This window comes from Lissotriton vulgaris, chromosome 2_1 (assembly GCF_964263255.1).
Source record: "Lissotriton vulgaris chromosome 2_1, aLisVul1.2, whole genome shotgun sequence".
Taxonomy (NCBI): Eukaryota; Metazoa; Chordata; class Amphibia; order Caudata; family Salamandridae; genus Lissotriton; species Lissotriton vulgaris.
The window spans coordinates 168,287,433-168,312,123 of record NC_141687.1 but is presented as its reverse complement, the minus strand read 5'-3'; the positions used below and the strand labels follow the sequence as shown (position 1 = coordinate 168,312,123).

The 24,691-nt window shown below is 46.6% G+C and overlaps 1 protein-coding gene across 1 annotated transcript in view; it reads left to right on the top strand.

The window, feature by feature from the left end:
- Positions 1-24,691, top strand: part of MTMR4 (myotubularin related protein 4) — a 192,846-nt gene that overhangs the window by 112,878 nt on the left and 55,277 nt on the right. Inside the window, exon 7 of the mRNA XM_086954029.1 lies at positions 23,201-23,311. Within this exon, the coding sequence (XP_086810155.1) occupies positions 23,201-23,311 (111 nt within the window). The remainder of the gene's footprint in view (positions 1-23,200; positions 23,312-24,691) is intronic.

Here is a 24,691-nt window from a genome sequence, read left to right as displayed (position 1 = left end):
CCCGGATGTTTGCAGTTTGTTTTTATAGAAAAGTCTTTGGAAGTCACGGGATAGGTGACTCCTCCTTTGGATGATACTGCGCATGGTCATCGGCTCCATCCCCAGATTGTTTTTTTCCGCCACCGGGCTCGGATGTGTTTCCAGCGCTCAGTGTTGAAACCGAATTCCTTTGGTGCGCAATCACCAACTTTCAGAAAATAAGTTTTGAACGCTTCTCCACTCGACGCTATTCTTCAACGTCGAATACTTCGATTCCGGTCGTCGTCGACGGCCTTCGGGCCTAACTAGGCCTCAACTCCAGCTCATGGAAAGGATGCCATTCAAAAAGTGTCCTCAATGTGGGTCGAAGTTACCCACACCGACCTTCACGAGGTGTGTAACCTCTGCCTTTCTCTGTAGCACGAGGCAAGGAACTGTTCAGCTTGTGCCTCTTTCCGCTCCAAAAAGCCTATCCGGGATCGAAGAGCGAGAAGAACAATGGCTCGATCTTCATCCTCCTTCAGGTGGCTACCGGACTATGGTTACCCCAGATTTTTTGCCTGTGTTTAGCTGGTTTTCGACTTAGTTGGCCTGGTTCCCTGCTAATCAGGGCCCCAGGCTATCTGCTCTCTCTGTAAATGTACCCTAGGCGCATAACTAAATTGGCTTGGGTCACCCTATCAGCCCCTGTATAGTGCACTATAGGTGCCCAGGGCATAGGTGCCACCCAAGGCATACCAGGGGCTGCAGCATAACTTTTGCCACCCCTGGCTGGCTATCCAAAATTGACACAACTGGCTGATCACTCAGCTGGGGCAAGTGGGTGTAATCACCCCTTGCTTAGATATAGTATACCTATATCTAAACCTATATCTGGACACATATAAACCTGTGAGTCACTCCTATGGAAGGCCTTTTCAATCCTGGAAGCAGAGTGTGTGGTTCAATGTGAGATGGAGCTCTGGCATGAGCTGAGCCTGTCTGCAGCTGTCGGGAACAACTCCCTAAGCTGATCCGGGATAATGCCATACCATATACTATTAAGTGCCTTATAATCCTCGCGGTTATATAGCAACTTTGGTTTGGCTTTATCAAAACATGTTGTGTAAGGTGTCATACGAATTGGAATACTACCCCCTCGCCAATTCTGGCGACGGGGGTAGCATTCCACCCTTCTAGAGGGAGAAGACATGTTACTTTACTGAAACGCGGTTGATTTTAAAAGAGCCTCAGATCCACAAAATGGATGCCTCTGCCACAGACACGGGTCTGGCCTCCTGCTACTGACCGAAACTCAGCAAATGGTGGCCTGGACAAAGGGTTTCCTGTCGCAGGGCGGTGTTACACCACCCCAGACAGGAGATAGTGGATTGTAGCAGGGAGGTTTCAAAGAAACCAGACACTGCCTGGGGAGCACAAGGCTGCCCCTTGCATAATCCGGCCAAACCGGTTCTGGGGCACACCAGCCCCAGTCCCAGCGCGGCCTGGATCAAAGGAAAGGGGTGTATCCACCCCCTTCCTGGGTCCCACCCATAGGAGGGGACCTAGCAGGTAATCCAGCACTCCAGATTCGAATAAGAGTGGGAGCAGTGCCAATGCAACTCAGATTATCCTGAAGAAACATAAGAAACGAAACTCTGGACCCTTCGACATCCTACTCAACGTAGAAGACTGAAGAATCTCCCTTGTGGTCAAGGAGTGACCACCCTGTGCAAACAGGTACCATCCAGCACCTCGACCCTTGCTTTGTTGCAGTTCCCGCCGGAACTCGAGCGACAGAGATCGACGAGATCAAGCTTGCCTGCCTTCCTCCAGCCCGATCCACAGTCCCTGCAGAGCTGAGACCCGTGGAGGCGACCGGAAGCGTGGGGCACGCCATCTTGAAAAGGCCACTAGACGCTGACCGTGCAGCCCACGAGTGACACTCGAAGCTGTACACCGGGGTTTGAGAAGCCCCAACCCTGAGCTACACTTGCACCAAAGCTACCCTCTCCACACTCGACGAGTGCTGCGTGGGGCCCTTCTGCTTGTGTTGGCTCGACGCGTTGGCCCGGTCACTTGCCAGCTGGCTTGTGGCCCCTGTGCCGACGAAAACCTTAAACCGACTTGCTTTTCTGATTGCTCCAGATTTGCACCAGTTCCTGTGAAAAGGAGCCCCCACTCTGACCCTCCTGGTCTGAGTAAGAAGCAACCTCCCGGTTCCGCGTGGATTGCTTTTGCCAAGTGCTGTTTGCTCCAATCTCGAAACCGACGGCGCTGACGGCGAGAGCCTGAGTGGGACAGATCGTGACCTGCTCCTGGACGTCGCAGATGCCCCAGAGCCCACGTGACAGCGGAGAGAAGCTCCTCGACAACCATCTGATTGCGCCCGACATTGCCTGGTTCCGTCCTGGTTCCACCCTGGTCACTGCTGAGTGACCCAGACTCTGTCCCCTCTGCTTTCAGATTCTTCTCGACTTCGATCCACCCTTGGATCACACCGGACACTTCTGCTTCCCATCGCCTCCAGCATCTTCAGCTCCAAGCACCAAGAGCCTGCGTGTCAAAACCGGACGCCACTTCGACCCTGTGCACCCACTTCTTGTGTGTGAGGTAGCATTGCAACGACGGTGTGCCCACATTGGTACACACCTCTAGGGTCTGTGTCTTAAGTTTTGTTCCTCTAGGTTCAGCGGAAGTATCTTTAAACTCACTTTGTGTAACTTTTACGCACCATTGACATTGCATTGGTGCAAGCCGCACTTTACGTGCTGCACCCGAATCCCGCGGGCTTCTCCCGACTTCAGCATTGCTAGTCCAGACTGCTGCCAGCGATTCTCTAGGCCCTAGGCCTAACCACTTTTCGATTGGTATCTCTTATACCACTTTTTTAATATATGGTTTGAGTGGCCACCCGCCCTCATCCATAATTGTGCAACTTTGTATGTTATACTGTGCTTTTGATTTAACGCTTGTGCCCCTTTGCTCATAAAGAGTACTGGGGATTAATTTAGAAATAAACGCATATATTTCTATAATATATACTTGTGTGGTGTCCTTTCATTTGATATTACAGGATTGTATGTGGTAAAACAGGTGTTACAAATTATTCAATCAGGTTACTGCCTGGAACTACAATCTACCCCCCCAAACATACCACCCAGACAGTGTCCAATGTCACAGGAACATTTAAAATTGCTCAGACAAGAGGTAATATCCCTCCTGCAGAAAAATGCAATAGAGATAGTTACAAAGCACCAGGAAAACAAAGGAGTATACTCGCTGTATTTCCTAATACCAAAAAAGGACGGATCTCTAAGACCCATCCTAGACCTCTAAGCATTTACTTTCAGTTGGACCATTTCCATATGGTCACACTTCAACAGGTCCTTCCACTACTGGGACTAAACGACTTCCTTGCCACTCTAGATCTCAAGGACGCCTACTTCCATATTCCCATCCACGCAGCGCACAGAAAATATATCGGATTTGTGCTAGACTGGCAGCACTACCAGTTCAAAGTGCTCCCATTCGGAGTCACAACAGCGCCAAGGGTGTTTACCAAATGCCTAGCAGTGGTAGCAGCACACTTAAGAAGACAAAACATTCATGTGTTCCCATATCTGGACAACTGGCTCATAAAAGCAAGCTCATACAGCCAGTTTGTACAACACGGTCACGCTACTATTCAACTGCTTCACGACTTGGGATTTACAGTAAATCACACCAAGTCGCATCTACAACCCTCACATATACAACAGTATCTTGGCGCAACAATAAACACCCAGTTAACACTAGCGTATCCCTCTTCAGCAAGGATAACAAGTGTACAAACTCTTCTAACAAAATTCAAGCTGCAACACTCACTACCAGCTCGAGTGTTCATGCAGCTCATAGGAATTATGGCATCATGCATATTCATAGCTCCTCACGCAAGATTGCAAATGCGTCCACTTCAAGAGTGCCTGGCACGCCAATGGAACCAGGCTCAAGGTCAACTAACCGACCTAGTGTTGGTGGACGGTCGGACTCCTCGTTCTCTGCAATGGTGGAACACCAAAAATCTTTCTAAAGGGCGACCGTTTCTAGAGCCAGTTCCTCAAGTAGTCTTAACAGCGGACGCATCGCTCCCCGGCTGGGGAGCTCACCTCCTGCATCACACCACGCAAGGCAGTTGGACACTGCAACGAAAGCTACTCCACATCAACCACCTAGAGTTACTAGCTGTGTTTCTAGCCCTAAAAGCTTTTCAAACTCCAGTTTCAGGCAAAGCTGTCCTAGTCCGCACAGACAATGACAGCTATGTACTGCATAAACAAACGGGTAGGGACACACTCTCTGCAGCTCTCTCAGTTAGCACAGCAGATATGGACATGGGCTATGCCACTAAAGATCTTCCTATTAGCCCAACCCGTCCCGGGAGTACAAAACACCATGGAAGATCTGCTAAGTTGACAAACTCAGCAAATCCACGAATGGGAACTTCATCCACAAGTTCTTCATCCGTTCTTTCAAATGTGGGGACACCCTCAAATAGACCTCTTTGCCACCCACGAAAACGCAAAATGCCCAAACTTTGCTGCCAGATGCCCACACCCATTGTCCAAAGGCAATGCGATATGGATGAACTGGTCAAAACTATTTGCGAACGCTTTTCCTCCTCTCCCACTAATTCCATTAGTGGTGCGTAAACTACAGCAACATTCCCTAGCGCTCATCCTGATCGCTCCAACTTGGGTCAGACAACCGTGGTACACCACGCTGTTGCAAATGTCCCATATAAAACTAAACCTATCTGCATGCTTATTAACGCAGAACCGTGGAGAGATCAGGCACCCGGACCCAGCTCAGCTCAACCTAGCGATCTGGCTCCTGAGGACATAGTTTGGTTAACTCAACCTTCCCCCAGACTGTATGAACGTTATCAAAGAAGCTAGACGCCCCACCACTAGAGCATGTCACGCTGATAAGTGGAAAAGGTTTGTCATATATTCGGCCAAGACAACCAAATTGATCCTTCAGATGTGTCTATTCAACACACCATTGGATATTTACTGCACCTTCAAAAGTGTAACTTAGCCTACACGTCTATCAGGTTACACCTTCCAGCTATTGCAGCATACTTGCAAAATAGACAACATCTATCTCTTTTTTGAGTGCCAGCTATTAAAGCTTTCATGGAACGACTCAAAAGAATAATTCCTCCCAGAACACCACCCGCACCAGTGTGGAATCTAAATGTAGTTCTCACAAGGTTAATGGGACCTCCCTTCGAACCATTACATAAATGCGAATTGCAATTTCTAACCTGGAAAGTAGCTTTCCTAGTAGCCATTATGTCTCTTGGAAGGGTTAGTGAACTACAAGCATTTACCATTCAGGAACCCTTTCTGCAAATGCATCATAACAAAGTGGTTCTTCGTACTAATCCAAAATTCCTTCCAAAAGTAATTTCCCCTTTTCATCTAAATCAATCTGTTGAGCTGCCAGTGTTTTTCTCGCAGCCTCAAACAGTCGCAGAAAGAGCTCTACACACTTTAGATGTCAAGAGAACATTACTGTACTACATTGAAAGAACACAAACCTTTCGTAAGACAAAAAAACGTTTTGTGTCTTTCTCACCGCCACATAAAGGCAATCCCATTTCAAAGTCGGGGGTCGCTAGGTGGATTGTTAAATGCATACAAATATGTTATCAAAAAGCTAAACACACATTAACAATCCCACCAAAAGCCCATTCTACCAGGAAAATAGGGCTTCAATGGCATTCTTGGGGAACATTCCCCTAGATGACATATGCAAAGCAGCCACATGGGCTACACCGCACACATTCACAAAGCATTACTGTGTAGATGTGCAAACTCAACAACAAGCCACTGTAGGCCAGGCTGTACTAAAAACTCTGTTTCAATCCACTGCAACAGATACATGTGGTCGCCGCTAGGTGTGGGAACTGCTATGTAATCTATGCATAGTGGGCAATCTGCAGCTCATATGCCTCGAACGGAAAATGCTACTTACCAGTATGCATCTGTTCTTGGCATGTAGAGCTGCAGAGTTGCACACGCCCACCCTCCTCCCCGGCCTCCTTTACCTGTTCCAGTATTATCTTAGTGATGTCCATGTGATATGTATCTAATTATCTCTTATACAGCTCCATCACTTCCCTAATGGCGAAAAACAATCTGGGGATGGAGCCGATGACCATGTGCAGTATGATCCAAAGGAGGAGTCACCTATCCCGTGACTTCCAAATACTTTTCTACAAAACAAACTGCAAACATCTGGGCCCAACACTAGGTGGCAATCTATGCATAGTGTGCAACTCTGCAGCTCTACATGCCAAGAACAGATGCATACTGGTAAGTAGCATTTTCCTTTTGTCTTTTTGCAAGGTCGAGTGCCCGTCCATACCCTAATGGGTTGCCCCATATATATCAGTGGGGGGTATTTGCACTTCTACATCTGCAGCATTTTGCGTATTGGTTTGCTTCCAATTTTGGTGGCAAATCTAAACAAAGACTCTATTATACTTTTGAATTTAAGCTTTGCTACATCTATATGGGTTTCCCAGGATCTAGATTTTGAGAAGAGTACACCAAGGTAGGAAAACTTGTGAACTACTTCCAATTTATTGTCCTCATATCAATACTTTCTCCTTTACCTTACCCCTTACACACACCATGATAAAGGTTTTTGCCAGATCTAGTTTACAATCTTTCTGGCCCATTAATGTAAAAAAGTAGGCAATTAACTGTTGTAGACGGTTTGTGGTTCTGGGTATCAGACCCGCTCCTTCAGCATAAAGGAGCACAGGAGTGAAGCGGAGACCAACTCTGGGCTCATCGGCAGCTATTTCTTGCAGCTTCCTGTCCACTCCATTTATATAGAGGGAAAAAGGAGGGGAGGTGCAGTAGCCCTGCCTTATACCTCTAGTGACTAAACTTATGACACATTCTCCCTCTAACCCATATCTCACTCAGGGGGTCAGTGAGAAATATATCTGGGCCAGTTATGATACATTATCTTCTGGGGCGCCAGTTTAGATCACAACCCTGCACAGTTTGGTATGATTAACCAAATCAAATGTGCTGTTTAGATCAGCAAAGCAGGGATGAATTTGTCCCTGTTTAGCTACAGTGTATTTTGAAACTAGGAGATGAAAGTTGGTGCATTGCTCTAGTGTACCGATATCTTTCCTAAAACCGTACTGGGAGTCTGTTAGAAAATGGTTATGGACTACCCAGGTACCTAATCTCTCCAAAATAATTCTCCCTGCTATTTTTGCAGATGAGTCCATAAGCGACATCAGGCGTTAACACTTGGGATTCCCCGTCCCTTTTTTAGGTCTCGCGTGGCATTAGCAGCGCATATGCACTGCCCTCGCCATGCAAGGGCATTTCGGAATCAATAAGATTTCAGAAGGGGGCTTTAAGCCGCGCACGTCTTTTCAATTGGCTCACGTCCTCGTGATTGGCAGCCAGAGTTTTTAGTTTTCATCTTGTCCACTTTCAGGACGGCCCATTTCGACTGGCTAACGCCATTGTGGTTTGCTGTGGGAGGGTTAGGTTTCTGGCAAATGCTGGCTCTGATTGGGAATTGAGCGCACATGCCCACATTCACAGGCTTGTCGAACGTGGACACGAGCAGTGTGTGGAGAAGATGCACATCATGTAGCAAAGTGAACAATGCCTTTTGAAGAGTGTCGGGGATTGTGGGCACAAGGCTGAGTATTCAGCAGTCAGTTCTCCGCTCTAGTGAGACCTTTGTGATCTCTTTTTTTCAACAAGTGTTTTTATTACAGGTGAGGGCCTTTTGGAGCCACAGACAAGACTTTGTGACACGCTGGTCGGAGCACAGCACGCGCCTAATGCTCTGACGCGGATCCCTCTCATATGCACCGCACAAAGATGCATTTGTAAGTTGTTAGTTTTGTGTAGGCGGGCGTTTCTTACACGATACGTATGCGCACCAAAGAGCATACTCATGAGCACGGAGGACAGAAGAACTATCTGACGAAAAGCAGCATCTGTTTGAGCACTGATCAGCTGTCTGTTCCAAGGGATGTACTGAACGCCCTTTTCTGCATGGTGTAACTGTGTGTACAAGGTGCCCCGGTGCCGCCACTGTCCTGGGCCTGACACCCCCAGCTGGAGCTGTGCAGAGCTGAGCCACGGGAAGTCTTGCACTGCTGGTAAGTTCAGAGGGTAGTATGTGTAGCTTGGGGAGTGAGGGAGGCAGCTCCGGTGACAGAGGTTTGTGCAGTGGCGCTGAGTGGGGGTGAGCATGTCTGTGTGTACATAGCTAGCCCGAGGCATGTGTGGGTTCAAGGCTCCAAGGCACAGGGGAGCGCAAGGAACTGCCGACGCTGCAAGCTGAGCCTAGCTTCCAGAGAGAGTCTATTTTCCTCATTGATTTCACCTCCAGCCAGGCTCTATTACTTCTGTCCCCTCTCCTCCACCTCTTCACATTGTCCATTTTCTCTATGTGGCATCACTGCTCCTGTGTAACCTCAAAGGGCGGGTTTTCACTTCGCGGTGGCCACTGCATATTTTACCAAGCATTTGCAATGTAAAATAAAAGACATTGTCATTTACAATGTCAATAGCGCAAACTCATGTAAATACGATACCTAGTGCATTGCAGATGCTTGTTTGAATTGGTGTAAATCCGTTCAGTCGTTGCTGAGAAATTTGAAAAATAAAAGATTCGATATCTGGGCGGAGCCCAAGTCCCGAGCACAAGCTTCACTCTGACTGGATGCCAACACTCCAAACCAGGAAGTGTTGGCAGCCATCTTGTGACTCGGTAGAAGAGAGTCACCAGAAAACAGAGAAACAAAGGTATAAAACAAGAAAAGGGGATAGGGTAGAAACACCCTGACCCCCTAGGACTGCTCGGGAGGTCCCAGAAGGCCATCAGGGCCAAAAAGAGCATTAAAAAAAACATTCAGTGCAAATGACGCTGGGGTTGCGGGTTGTTGCGTTTTATTTTAATGAGGCCTCTGGGTGGGCTATATTCTGCAAGCATTTCTTAAAAAATAGTGGGGGCTTGCTGGTGTTGGGGGTGGCCTGCTGGCGCTCCCATAGCCCCGGGGCTTCACTCATGTTGGGAGGGTAGTTGCGTGGCCACCTTCCTGGAGCTCTCCATCTGCTTATAACTTTGGCGTCGTTTTATGAATCTTTACAAAATTTTGAAAAAAGTTTCTCTTTTTTGATCAGCTCTTATTTTGAAAGTTTGGGGGTGATTGGTCAAGGGGGACTGAGAAAAAAGGGGGGTCCCAAAACATGTTTTCTCAATGCATTTTCCATACAAACCTTTAGACAAGGCTACAGGTCCTACTGCTGAACGTAATTACGCCAAATTTGGTAGGGAGAAAGGTCTTTTGACAAATTGATAGTTGGGAATTCTGACATCTGATTGGCTGAGGGGTTACAAGCTTGCAGTGTATTGGCTGTGAACGATTAAAACTAGGAAGTGTTGCTAGCCATTTTGTGATTCAGTCTGTCATCACGCATCTCTCCCTCTACAAGTCATCGAGTCCGTAGTTCTACCTCTGCGAGGCAACATTGAAAATAGACCGTAGCTCTGTCTGTGCGAGATACCCTTTTCACGATCTCTCTCCCCACATCACCGGCTCGCTCCCCACGTCACAGGAAGCCAGGATCTCGGTATGTTGTGGTGTACCAAAAACATGCCTCAGTACAGAGGAACCCCTATTCGGCTAGCTAAAGTAGTACACGTGCTAAGGTGAGGAAAGAAATGCATGTAAACAACACAATCAGCATAGTTGCAATTACATACAGTACGAATAGGGAAAGCATATTATAATGTCAGTTGATTAAGCCAAATAGCGCTTAACACCCTCCCCAAGCTACAAGCTATGTTTATTATATCCGAGGAAGACCTCTGGCTAATTCGTTCTCCATACTACAGCGGATATCCTAGAACAATGCGACACAGGTCCTCTAAGAATTCGTGGAAACAAGACACTCTTTCGCTTAGACACTCATACCTGTTCAAAATGTGAGTAACCAGAGACTTTGTATAGCTTAAAAAGTTTAATTCAACTAACAAGCGCTATAATGTAGTATACGTGCTAGGGTGAGGAAAGAGATGCATGTAAACAATACAATTAGCATAGTTACATTTGCAGAAAGTACGAATGGGGAAAGTACATTATACTGTCAGTGGATTAAGCCATATAGAGGTTACCGCCCTCCCCATGCTTCGACGTATGTTTATTGTCTCAGTGGAAGACCTCTGGGTTTGGACAGCGGAACCCCTACCTCAAGTATTATATGATAGGATTTACATCTCCGGACAAGCACAGCTCTTCCTCGGGAAAGATTGTTCTGCAAGTGTGTGTAATATTAAAAGCACTCAATTTCAAAAGCGGAGGTCTATTCCATGTTATGTTTATGTGTGTGAGACGGGCCAAAGCTGAATAACCAGCAATATTGTTTTGTGCTCTTGAACACAGAATATAGACAAGTACTCGGTGCACTGCAGAAATAGTGAAAGGCAGACAGTTCCTATACGAAGCGGCGAAAACAGAAGTGTTTACGAGAACGTTCGTTGGCATCTCGTAACCCCCACAACACCTTCCCCTTTGAGTGCTCCAACGCACAGTGAGGAAAGTAGAACACAAAGTCCCAAAAATCTGAGCCAAGAAGTGAAGATATCCAATATAGAAAAATAAAGTAGGTGAAGAATGTCAACAGTATTGAAAACAAACATTTATTAATACCATGGTGAGAGAGAAAAAAAACTCATATGGCACAGCCAAATGAATCCATCAGTGTGTAAGAGCAGTAAGTTGCAACAGCTTTCAATAGGACATCATTATTTTCTTCTGAAAAAGTAGACGCCATCCAATTGAGTAATTCGAAGGAGCAAACGTGCTCATTGATTATCAGTGCTTCCAGCACCACAGCAGGGCAACTTGCGAGGTACTCGATGTAACACTGTTCCAGGAAATCCTGTGCAGCCATACTACATCCCACTGTGCTAGTACACCAAGTGCAGCAGCATATGCCATGAAACCAAAGGGTTCATCAGTAAAGGAAAATCCGGTTCAGGCGACGCTGTGTTTGTGAGGCATAGATCCAACGCCCATTGGTAGGGACAGGACATGCATGAGAACACTGGATGGATGCAAGTATACCAGGGATAGCGGAAAGACAAATTGTAAGCCACGCTGAGAGTGGCCAGCGGCAAGATACCATAATAGTCAAGCATGCAGTTGCAGCTGTAGGTGGGCTGGGTTGTGAACGAGCATAAGTGGAGCAGCCATTTCTGAGCATGCAGATCAAGAGGAAAAGTCCGGCAGCCAAAGCTAGTCGAAGGGCAAACACTATAGAAAAAAGAATGAATGAAAGCAGGGATCACACCAAAAATAGTTTTGAATGCTGATTTCTAACTAAAACGTGCCTGAAACCTACGTTTTTTTCAGTGAAAAAATAATTATTATATATATATATATATATATATATATATATATATATATATAATTACATCAGCTTCTTCTCCTACGAATTCCGTAGACAAAGACACGGCACAGCAACAGTTAGCTTTCTCCACTGCTTTATTTACACACCATGTGCAAAGAAAGTGCATCAAATGGACGGTCTACGCGTTTCGGCTTCCTGCCTTCAACTGGACCATAGAGTCCCTTGGTCTAGACCTTATTTAAATACAGTGCTGTGTATAAGTACCCTCTACCATTTCCATGGTCATCTAGACCTTCAACCCTGCATAGTCTGTTCTCGGCTAGTACATACTCGTAGTCATTTTTGTGAGTATTTACAATTCTCGTGAAGTACGTTTATAAACCATTTACCACAAATGAAGTATTTACAATCTCACAATCATTGACTTATTCAAGTTGTTTTCTATGTATAGTGAACTAATAACAATTTCATTTCAGTAAAGTAATCGTTTTGTATTGTATAGAGGGGAGGTAAATTCCAAATTCATAGTTATTAATGAGTTTCTTCATTTTTCAACCAAAATGCAAATAAGAATAAAAGTGTGAGTAAAAGTCAAAGTAAAGGGGTTTCCTAAATATATGTATAGCATTCCAAATTATGATCGGTTTTTAAACCTACTATTTACAATTATATACATTTTTTAGGTCATTTTCAACCCTTAACTCATCTTATTTGCTTCTTAGGATGTATGAGAACATAGTATCTGGGAAGTACTTTACCAAACGGTTCTCTGTCCCCTCTTGGTATAAATTAGTTATTGATTCTCACCTTCCCCAATCATTTCTTATATTTAGAATGAGATTTTTCAAGATTAAATAACCTCATAGTGGTTTCAAGTATGTACTCTGTCCAACATCTCACATTTCACTATATACATTATATACAAAACTCCACATAGTTCTACAGTGACAGATTCCAGTCTTGTATTCTCATCTATATTGTCTATGTCAATTTACAGATGTACATGTAATTCGGCATCCAAATTATGGCCAAACGGCACCTCTGTTCCCATACTCAATATCATCCTGGATTCCAGTCGTCACACATACACATAAATACATATACATACAAACACAAATTGCTTCCGTGAAAGAGATAAGGGCACACAGCGGGGCTTAAAAACACTATTTATTAAAATTGCCATTACGCGTTTCGGCGGTTTGCCTCTTCAGATGCTTCGGGTGCAGGAAGTCAGTTTAGTTTCTCCTTTTGAAGGTTGGGCCATCCCCCTAAAGTAGTGTTGGTCACACCTGAACCACATCACACACACACTCACGCTGTTCAGTGTTCATTGTTCAAGGACTGCAAGATCAAGCATGCAATTTGTTCTTGTGCGCAAGTGAGTGTCTGTCAGCCCTGACTTTTGATTGCTTCCAGTAAGGGGCTGATTTGGAATGCGATTGAGGTTGAACCCCTGCACTGTGCTGGACCATAAGCAGTGTCCAAGTCCTCACTTCCTGCCGCTTGGTCGACTTTTGCAGCGCGCCTGGAAACGCCGATTTTTGTGACCACGTCTGTCCATATATAGTGGATTGTCGGTTGACAACAGATACGCCGCTTCTTGGGGTTTAACGGCGGTCCAGGTAAACTGCCACTGTACCTTGGAGCACTTCAAGAAGGGTCCCCTTTTCGCAGCGATGGCTCCATGCTAAATATGCAAATATATCTGCTTCTGTGAAAGAGATAAGGGGACACGGCGGGCTTGAAAATTGGCATTACTCCTTTCGATGGTTTGCCTCTTCAGATGCCTCGGGTGCAGGAAGTCCGTTTAGTTTCTACTTTTGAAGGTTGGCCCATCCCCCTACAGTAGTGTTGGCCACACCTGAACCCCATCACACTCTGAGACACTCACGCTGTTCATTGTTCAAGGACTGCAACATCCAGCATGCAGTTTGTTCGTGTGCACAAGTGAGTGTCTGTCAGCCTTGCGGTTCAATTAACACACGAAGACCAGCAAAGACATTTCCAGGCTTCTTTATTACTGCCAACGCGTTTTTGAGGCTCCAGCCTCTTCTTCCAGGGCAGCTGGTGAAATGTGGCATAGATTCTCCAAGCCTGCATGCTTCCTTTATGTAGATTTGCCCCCAGTAGGCCATGCTTCCTTGCGCTAATTTTTGAAGTGCATGCTGGGATTTAAAGTCCCTCCTGGAATTTCGTTTTAACCTTAGTAGGTCCCATGCCAAATTTCATCATTGAACAGCTTTCTTTGTACATTAAAATACCTTTAGTAGGCCCCTTCCATGTCAGCCAGGTCCATATTTTCGTCATCAGCTGTGCTGATCGCCGTGTTGGTAGGATTCCATTTCCGCACAGCTTTTCATATTTAAATTCGAAACGGTGCACCCTTCCACGGCAGGGCAGCCGTGTATTTCTGATAGATACATCTGCCAGTGGATTCATCACCTTGTGAATATCCTCCTTCGTCAGCAGCATTCGTAAATTCTTTATTGTAGCTTCGCGCCGACGTGGTCCGATGCCACAGAGGCGCAGCATCGCGCGCGACTCCACTGACGTCACCGACACCATAATAGGCCCACGCCGGCGTGATGACATCAGTTCCCTTTTTTCCGCGTCTTCAACGCTAACGGTTTCTGGGATTTGTTACTTTGTGATTATTTTCACTGTATCTTAGTCTTCTGTTGGGATTTCTTCGAAGAAGACTGGTTTTAAGGCTTGCCGGGAATGTGGCAAGACTATGTCCATAACTGACCTGCATGAATGCTGCGTCGGGTGTCTAAGCTCAGACCATGACGTCGAAGATTGCCAATCGTGCAAGGAAATTACTCCGAAGGCCCTTCGGGAGAGAGAGACGAAGCTCCTCGTCGCGAAGCTTAAGAACAAAAAAGAAAAGAAGTCTTCGAAATCCCGGTCTCGACGTTCGAGGTAGAGGTCTCGATCGAGGTCGAGATCGGAGTCGTCATCTGCCCATGCTTCAAAGTCATCTAGGAAGAAGCATCAGAAGAGGGGTCATGAGTCACGTCATCACTCAGGAAAGGACTCCAGTTCGCGACCGAATGGCGCAGGGATGCTTTGGTGGAGGCGGAGGTGGAGAGACTGGAGCGTCAAAGTAGGGAGGACAGTGGGGGTGTGGGTGCGACGCCTGCTTCAGGCTCAGCAGTCGTACGCCTCTCTTCTGCTAGATGAGGCGAGACTGGCGTGGTTGGCAATGCGTAGCAGAGTCTGTCAATGGGGAGATAAATCTAGCAAAATGTTGCATAGGCTCTGTCAGGGGACCCTTCGCCCCCAGGACCTTCCGGGTATACTGGACGGGAACGGTTCACCACTGGTGAGCCCCAACCGATAGCGGATAGCTTCGCTGAATACTATGCTGACCTCTATGCCCCGCAGGAGTGCCTGATGGAAGAGTGGGTAGAGAGATTTATTGGGGACCTCCCGCCGAAGGCTGTGTCTGATGAGACGCAGCGGCAATTGGACCTACCACTGTTGGATGAGGAACTAGCTGGAGGTTTCGGCGTCTGAAGCTCGGGACACAGATGGTGAGGCTTTGCGTCCGAATTCGCCAGGGTCACCGAAGCAGCAAGCAAACCCTTCTCCGAATCCGTCTAATCCTTCTGGTCGGGAGGATGAAGGGGAGGTGGAGGAGGTTGGTGGTGATGAGGTGCAAGTGCCAGCGGGTTCATCGACCCCGGTGCCGCAGGTCGAGGAGGAGGTCAACGTTGTGACGACTCCGCCTCCTCACGAGCAACCAGGTGGACCTTATCCAGCCTTCCCGGCTACTGGTCAGGATCCATCCCAGTTCCTGAATGCAATGTTTAGAGTTTACTCCAGGGCGATGTACCACTCTGGTGCACCTGTTGGTCCCACAGGTCCTATGGCATTTCACTTGGACGTTCCCCAGGCTTATGCTCCTGCGCCCTTCATGCCCTTTATGCCGGCTCTTACACCGCAAAGGTATTTTCCGACACCGGCGAAGCCGTCGACGCCGCACCAGTCAATGCCGATTCCATCGACGCCGGTGCGCACGACTCCGAGGCAGGATTCTGTTCGACCTTGACTTCGCCCGACTTCGGGTTCGACGCAGTCTCCGGCCCCGGCGGAGTCGGTTCCGGATCCGTCGACTTCCTTTACTAAGGAGAGGTCAAGGCGTGAAGCCCAGAGACTTCTGGAGGAAGAAAGGTATCAGTTTGCTGATGCTGAAGAAGGGGAGTTACAGGATTCTGATGATCCTTTTGATGACCTGAGAGAGGCCAGCGGGCTTGAACTGTCCCCTGAGTGGGATTTGGCTTCTATGTCAGATGTACCTTCCAAAGATGTGATGCCATATCATGTTGTTATTAAAAAGGCACCAAGCTTATTGAATATCACTCTGCCCACTACGGAGTATGTCTAATCTTCTGACAGAAGTCCTACACTCACCTTCTTCAGTTATTGAGCCAATGCTGCCGTTTAATGATGCTTTGGCTGAACCCATCTATGAGGTCTGGAAGAAGCCTTTGACAGCTCCAGCTGTTTCAAGGTCTGTGGCCAGGAGGTATAGGGTTGCGACCCTCTGCCTGTCTGGTTGTGCAGGCTGCCTGCTCGAAGAAGTCTGTAGTGGCCTTTCCGCAGGTTCCTGGGGAAAAAGAATCCAGAAAGCAAGACCAGGCGGCCAAGAAGGTCTTCTCTTTAGCCAGTATGGCGTTAAAATCTACCAATGCAACTTGCCTTATTGGACGGAACATCCATACCTTGATGGATTCCATAAAGCAGCTAGTGCCAAAAATTCCTGAGGTGGACAGAAAGGATTTTCAGGAAGTAATTGCGGACACTCAGGCTGCTGCGAGACAAGTTATACAGAGTGGGCTGGACACTGAGGATTCGGTGGCGAGAGTCATGGGCTCTTCGGTGGCCGCTAGAAGAGCGGGGTGGCCAAAAACATCGGTGTTTTCTGCAGATGTACAGTCTGCTTTGATGGACTAGCCATTTGATGGCTCAGGATTGTTTGGCCACAAAGCTGACGCTGCCTTGGAACGTTTCAAAGATAGTAGTGCCACAGCAAAATCTTTGGGACTTCAAACCTGGGGTACTACTGGAAGGCGCTTCAGAGGATTTGGAAGATCTTGCTTTCGTTGCTATAAAACATCGCAGAAGCAGCCTCAACAACAGCAGAATATGCTGTATAAGTCCTATAGAGGAAGACAACAAGCTCGTCCTAGAGGTCGTCAAGCCTCCTCCTCCTCCTCTTCCCCTTCCCAGCCCCCTGCCACCGCAGCAAAGCAGCCCTAGATCCGCCATTCCGGATCATGTGGGCCCAGTTGGGGGCCGGCTTACCCATTTTCTACGAGATTGGGAATTGATTACCTCAGATCTTTGGGTTCTCAATCTCGTGGAGAAATGGGTATGCTCTTCCCTTTCGGGAATTTCCCCCAAATTACCCTCCTTGCCAGGGTTTTTGTTCGGATGACCATCTGCTGCTCCTGCAGGAACAAGTCCTGGCTCTGTTCAGAAAGGGTGCGATAGAGGTGGTACCAGAGCAGGAGAGTGGTCAGGAGTGCTACTCCCGGTATTTTCTGATCACGAAGAAGGATGGCAGACTCCGTCCAATCCTAGATCTCAGGATCTTGAACCTTTACCTGAAGCAGGAGAAGTTCAAGATGCTCACCCTTGCACAGGTTCTTCAAGCGCTGCTGGAAGAAGACTGGATGGTGTCGATCGACTTGCAGGATGCGTATTTTCACATCCCAATCCTGAAGTCGCACAGAAAGTATCTCCGTTTCACGGTTGGTTCGCAACACTATCAATTTGCGGTCCTTCCGTTTGGTCTTACTACTGCGCCTCGAGTCTTCACCAAGGTGATGGCAGTGGTGGCTGCGCATCTCAGAAGGTCGGGGATACCTGTATTCCCGTATCTGGACGATTGGCTGATCAAAGCAGAATCTCCAGAGATAGTGCTGCATCATCTGCAGGAGACAACTCAGTTATTGCACAGGTTGAGTTTTTCGATAAATGTACCCAAATCTCCCCTGGTGCCCTCCCAGCGCAACCTGTTCATAGGTGCGGTACTGGATACAACTGTGTCGTGCATTCCCGCCTCCTCAAAAGATTCGCGACATACAGGAAATGATTCCTTTGTTTTTCAATGGAGCGGTCGTTCCAGTCCTGATGGTCCTTCGTTTGCTCGGTCTGATGGCTTCTTGCATTCTGTTGGTCAATCATGCACGCTGGCACATGAGGGCACTGCAGTGGTGCCTCCGCAGGCAGTGGTATCAACACAACGGGGATCTCAGGGAGTCGGTGAGGATCTCCAGAGAAACTGCAGCGGATCTGACTCGGTGGGGCGTGGAAGGCAACCTGTCACAAGGAAAGCCTTTTCATCTACCTCCATCAGTGGCCACAGTGATAACGGATGCATCCACTCTAGGGTGGGGTGCTCATCTGGGGATCTGGAGCTCAAGGGTCTTTGGTCTCCAGAGGAAAGGTTGCTTCACATCAACCTTCTAGAGTTGCAGGCGATACGTCTGGTGCTCAAGGCCTTCCTCCCTTCCCTTCGCGGCCAGTCAGTTCAAGTCCTGACGGACAACATGCCCGCGATGTGGTATGTCAACAAGCCGGGAGGAGTAGAGTCGCAGTGTCACTGCAGGGAGGCTCTGCGTCTCTGGTCCTGGGTTCAGGACAATCAGATTTGTCTGATGGCAAATCATCTGGCCGGAGTTCTGAACGTGCGAGCAGACCGTCTCAGTCGGCAGTTCTCCGCCGACCACGAGTGGAGGCTTCACCCGGAGGTAGTTCGTCACGTCTTCCGGAGGTGGGGAACTCCTCGGGTGGACCTGTTCGCCACTCGCGAGAATGCTCACTGCCTGTCATTCTGCAGCCTCCAGTATCCAATGCAGGGAGCCTTGGGCGACGCGTTTCAGTTGAGTTGGGACCTGCAACTCCTTTATGTGTTTCCTCCCATACCCTTGATTCCTCGGGTTCTGAGGAAGGTTCGCCAAGACCGGGCCCAAGTTATATTGATCGCCCCGGATTGGCCAAGAAAGGTGTGGTATACAGATCTTCTCCACTCCTCCTCGTGCCCTCCGCCCCGTCTCCCTCACAGGGCAGATCTCATCTCCCATATGGAGGGGCAGGTTCTACACCCCCACCTCCAGACCTTACACCTTCATGCCTGGAGATTGAACGGGGCAATCTGATTTCCTTTTCTCTTCCGCACGATGTGGTAGATGTCATCTTGTCGGCCAGGCGTTACCCTACCAAGTCCATTTATTTTTATAGATGGTCTAAGTTTGTTGCTTGGTGCGGGGAGAAGTCCGTTGACCCTTTAAGGGCTCGTTTGTCCAATATACTCCAATTCACACTTTCTTTGGCCCAGCAGGGTTTTGCAGTGGCAACTATCAAAGGTTATTTGTCGGCCATGTCGGCTTTCCTTTGCTTGCCAGACCAGCCCTCTTTGTTTAAGTCTCCTATTGTTTTGAGTTTCATTAAGGGCCTAACAAATACATTTCCTCCTACACCATTTATCGTACCTCAATGGGACTTGAACCTTGTTCTTACTTTTTTAAAGGGTTCACCTTTTGAGCCTTTACACACACATGTCCCTTGAGACTTTTGTCTTCCAAGACTGTTTTTCTGGTGGCAATTACCTCGGCAAGGAGGGTAAGTGAGCTTCAAGCTCTTAGTTTTAAGCCCCTGTTTTTATCCATCCATGCTGAAAGAATGGTTCCAAGGACCAGGGCTGCTTTTCTGCCTAAAGTGGTTACTCCTTTCCATCTGGGGCAGGCTGTTACCCTCTCTACCTTTTATCCTCCCCCTCACCCTTCCAAGGAGGAGGAGAGACTTCACCGTTTGGACCCTAAGAGGGCGGTGAGCTTTTACCTGGACAGGACACGGGAGTTCAGGTTGGATGGTTTTGCTGGTTGCAAGAAGGGGAAGGCGGTGCACAATCGCACGCTCTCAAGGTGAATCATCCTCTGCATTAAGATTTGCTACGCCCTTGCGGGTAAGGACCCTCCAGAGGGTATAAGAGCTCACTCTACTAGAGCAAAGTCATCAACATCTGCTATGTCTAGGGGTGTTCCTGCTGAGGACATTTGTAGAGCCGCGACTTGGGCCTCCCTCCATACTTTTGCGAAGCATTACTGCTTAGATGCCGAAGTGAGGAGGGAGGGCCACTTTGTGCGTACTGTCCTCCAGGATTTTCTGGTATAGGAGAGTGGACATCATCCTCCGGGAGTGGGGACTGCTGTGGGACTCTATTCACAAGGTGAGGAATCCACTGGCAGATGTATCTATCAGAAGAACAAGTTACTTACCTTCGGTAACGCTTTTTCTTGTAGATACAGTATCTGCCTGTGGATTCCTCCCTGACCCACCCGCCTCCCAGTTGTCCACTCTTTTCTACCTGAGTAACTATAATGTATTTTCTTTGTTTTCATGGAATTGTTTATTTCAAATGTTTATTTGCATTTGTTTCACACTGTGTGTGTTACCTTGATATTTGTCTATTGTGTATGCTATGTATATCTTTACGGTCATTGGTCCGTCCGTGTGCCTCGAAGGCACGGAAAAAAGGGCGGAACTGATGTCATCACGCCGGCGTGGGGCTATTATGGTGTCGGTGACGTCAGCGGAGTCGCGCGCGATGCGTGCCATTGTGACGTCGGACCACGTCGGCGCAAAGCTACAAAAAAGAATTTCCGAATGCTGCTGACGCGGGGGGATATTCACAAGGTGAGGAATCCACAGGCAGATACTGTATCTACCAGAAAAAGCGTTACCGAAGGTAAGTAACTTGTTCATTCATTACAAAGGCCCGAAAGCTTGAAGTATGCACACACAGCTGACGTGAGCCTTGCGGTTCAATTAACACACGAAGACCAGCATTTCCAGGCTTCTTTATAACTGCCAACGCGTTCCGTGGAAGGGTGCACCGTTTCGAATTTAAATATGAAAAGCTGTGCGGAAATGGAATCCTACCACTAATCTTCTATACTTTGTAGCTAAACAGAGCAGCTATACGAGTGGTGGAACACAAGGAGCTTTAAGTGTACTTGCTTAGACCTTACTCCATTCTCTCTGGGCTCATGCTGCTAAACAGAGCAGCTATACGAGTGGTAGGACACAAGGACCTTTAAGTGTACTTGCTTAGACCTTACTCCATTCTCTCTGGGCTCATTCACATGTGTCATTATTTGGGAGGGAAATAGTATTGTGACTGCTTGCATACTAGTGAGAGGTTGAAAGAGTGAACTTGTAGCTTGTCAGGAGAACATTTAAGACCCCTGCACCACAGCATTGCGATACAGAATAGAGCACACAATTATATTTCCTGCACTTCCAACACCAAATCGCTAATCCAATTGAAATATCCTTCGAAAGTTGTTGCATGTTATATGTTTGGTGACACAACTTGTTTTTGTAGCTGCTTCTGTCGTGTCCTGACTCCCTTGTTGAAGTGGGGCAGGGTTTGAAAAATCCCCAAAATTGTACTAGTCCTGCAGGACTAGTACCTTAAAAAATGTCCTCGACCTAACTGCAACCTACTTGACCTCCGTCTCTGAAAGCGGAGCAAATGTGACAAGATAACTAGATTTAAAGGCATCTTTATTGCTCATTAACTTTGTGAGCAATAAAAATGCCTTTAAATCTTGTTATCTTGTCACATTTGTTCCATTTTCACAGACAGAGGACAAAAGTTGGTTTATTTTCCTACTCGCCAGAAAGGGCGAGTAGGGCCTAAAAACAGCTCGACCTTGTTAAATTTAGGTCGACTATGCGAGTGGTCGAGTGGAATTTCCGAGCCCTGGACTCCTTCCTATCTTTCTGGTTTGTTTGAGTTGTTACTGTGCTGTGTTTCACCCTATACCGCTCTCAATATATCCTCTACCTCCACTCTGACTCATCTCAAACCTCTTTCTTCTACTATGATCTCCAAAATAACCCTTTCTAGACTCTTCCGTCCTTGGATCGCCCCAAACCTCATTTCAGTACTGTGATCTCCCAAACAACCCTTCTAAATTCTTCCCTCACCTATCCCTCCTTTGACTCTTATCAAAACGTATTTTACTACTATGATCTCCCTAATCCATTTCTAGAGATTCTTCCCTCCATCTCTCCTAATACTCATCCCAAAGATCATCTTACTACTAAGGTCATCCAATAACTTTTCTAGACTCTTCCCTCTTCTATTCCCCCTTCCATCCATTATCATTTTCAATCCTACTAATAGTCGCATGTCCACCACTCAAAATAACTCACATTTTTTATACTAATCAACCATTAATCCTTTTTGGGTTCCGAAGTAGCTTGCTACTCGCCCAAAAGCGCTTTGATGCCTGGTCAGGGGTAGTAAGCGATATATAAATGTAATTACAATACAATTACAGTCCAATGTTAATCAAACTATAGATTTACCGGTCTTCTCTCCACGACCTGTTTCAGTGGCAAACAGGCTCTACATACTTTAGATGTCAAAAGAGCCTTAATGTATTATACCAACAGAACTAAAACCTTCAGAAAAACGAAGCGGTTTGTTGCTTTTTCACCTCCACATATTGGAAAGCCAATTTCAAAGGATGACATTTCCAGGTGGATTGTTAAGTGTACTCAAACTTTGTATGCTAAAGCAAAAAGACTTTTACCTGTTTCCCCTAGGGCTCACTCAACTCCAAACATAGCAGCTTCTATGGCTTTTAGGAAACATACCTATTGCTAACATCTGCAAAGCAGCAACCTGGTTCACACCACACACTTTCACAAAACATTGTGTGGATGTTTCAGCATGTCAACAAGCTAATGTTGGACAAGCTCTACTACATACCCTATTTCAAACAACTGCGAGCTCCACCGGCTAGCCACTGTTTGGCTAAACAGACTGCTTTAGAGTTTATGCTCAGCATTTGTATCTACAGCCACACATGCCCTGAACGGTTTGTTACTTAAACTGTGATCATCTGTTCTTGGCATGTAGTGTTGTATTTTCACATGCGCCCTCCCACCTGCTTTACATGCATGGACATCACATTACCATTACATACCTCCACTCTCATCCTACTTCCGGGAAAACAATCTATCAATGTAGTCGATGTCCATGCACAGTATATCCTAGAGGAGGAGCTAGACATCCTTATGGTGGAAAAACATTCTTCGAACAAAAACAACTTGTAATCACCCAAGCCCAACACGGTATGGCAAACTTATAGACTTATGCACAGCATGTGATTCTACAGCATTACATGCTAAGAACAGATGCTTACAGGGTAAGTAACATAATCCTCCTCTAATGCCAAATCCTATATAGAGGTAATTGGTATTTTTACAAATTGGTGTGGATCTCCTTGAGTCGTGTGGTCTTTTATTAATCATTGTGTGTATTTTGCAAATGTCTTGTACTCCTCTGTGTTAAGCCTAAGGCTGCTCGACCACACTGCCCCCTAGTAGTGCACTTTGGGATTGCATACCAAGCCACTGTTAACTCGTAAGGGAAGCCCTGAACTCTTTACATGGTATATCTATTTATTGATGTAGCAAACAGTCAGTTTCCTACAGTATTCACCAGAGAGAGCATTACTGAAGGTAAGTAACTTTTTCGCTCTGATGCTGTATCACTGACACTAGTTGGTTTATCTCTGAATTATATAAAGGTTTCAGTGAACTAAAAACAACTTTCAGAGCCAATATTACGGATCATGCATAGGAAAGTTGTAAGTCTAAGGGCATTTAAATAATCCTATGGCACATACATTCTACGTCTAGATTGTTTTATGCTTTGGATTGTGTTGAAATTCATAACTACCTTTTTCCCCACTCTGTAGACTTGTCTAAAAGAGTCTGATGGCAGTGACACTGAGGACTTCTTCTCTGACCATAGTGAAGACAGACTTTCTGAGGCAAGCTGGGAACCAGTGGACAAAAAAGATACAGAGGTAATTTCTAATTGCATGGTATGTAGTGTAGGCCGTATTCTAGTGCAGTTTTACTGTTTGCTCTGTCCACCGCGTAAAAGAAATACTTTGCATTTATAACCTTTATTTGCCAGGGGCACAGAATGAGAGAATTTGCTCTCCTGTATTGCGTTTTGGTGCAAAACGAATGTTAAACTCGAAGGTGGATTCATTATGCTCAAATTGGATTACAAATTAAACACAAGAAGATGATGGACTGAGCATTGAAATTTTTCATACACTCACTCCCAGCCACAGATCTGGGTTGAATCCATCATCGTTCTTTAGCTCACTTTGCCACCCCAGTTCAGACCCAGTGTCTGAAATGTTTCAGCGCACCGTCCATCATCTCCTTGTGTTTGCCCTAAGTTGTCAGGTTATGTCCAGACATGCGTCCCTTGCTCACTTTGCCACTGGATACAAGTTAGCATGGCTGATGACGGGTGTTACCCCAAAACCGGTCCCAGGATGCTTGTTTCCGGTCCAGGGAAGACCTGGCTTGGGAGTTCGTGCTGGACTGTTACCATGAACAAGATGGTCCTTGACACAACTCAAAAAACCAATTGATGTATACCTTATTTTTTAGAATAAACAGATTTAATTTGCAGCTCAAGAAAGGAGATGTATTATTTGTATTTATAAAGATGGTATTAATTCAACATACCCAACACAAACTACATCAAAAAACAGTCATGTTTGATCATTCTTTTGTATAACAAATTTATTTACATATTCCTAAAATAATTAACTGAAAGGAAAACTGCAAGACGCAGTAAGGGCGAGAAAAGAAGGGGGTGCTCAAGTGAATTGAAAGGGAAAAATAGTGTTAAGATTATTATGTACAACTAAAAATGCGAATTTTCCAGTTGAACAACCAAAAAAGGCCTACCCATACACTTCTATATACATAATTTCGCCATGCAAGATGGAGACAAGGGCAGGGAAAATTAAAGGTATAGGCCTCAAAACGAGGGGGGCATAATCGTCGACGTTTCGACCCTAACGCAATAAGGGAAATTCAAGGCCTCTGCTGCGGGTCTTCTTCAGGACTGGGTTCAGGAGGGGATAATTCAAGGCCTCTGCTGCGGGTCTTCTTCAGGACTGGGTTCAGGAGGGGATGGGGAGTAATCCGAAACAGGGGAAGGAGGACCACAGGTAATGTGAAGGGGTCACGTCAATAAGACTGGACGGGCCACCTATTATTGATGTGTCAATAGAAATCCAATAGTTGACTATTAATTAGATGCACAATTTCACAGGGGAATCCGGGGGTCCTCACGCATTATTCCAAGCCTTTATCCAAGTAAGACTAAGCAAATGGAACCAAATGCTTGTATATAGTCGGACGAGGCCTGGTGACGG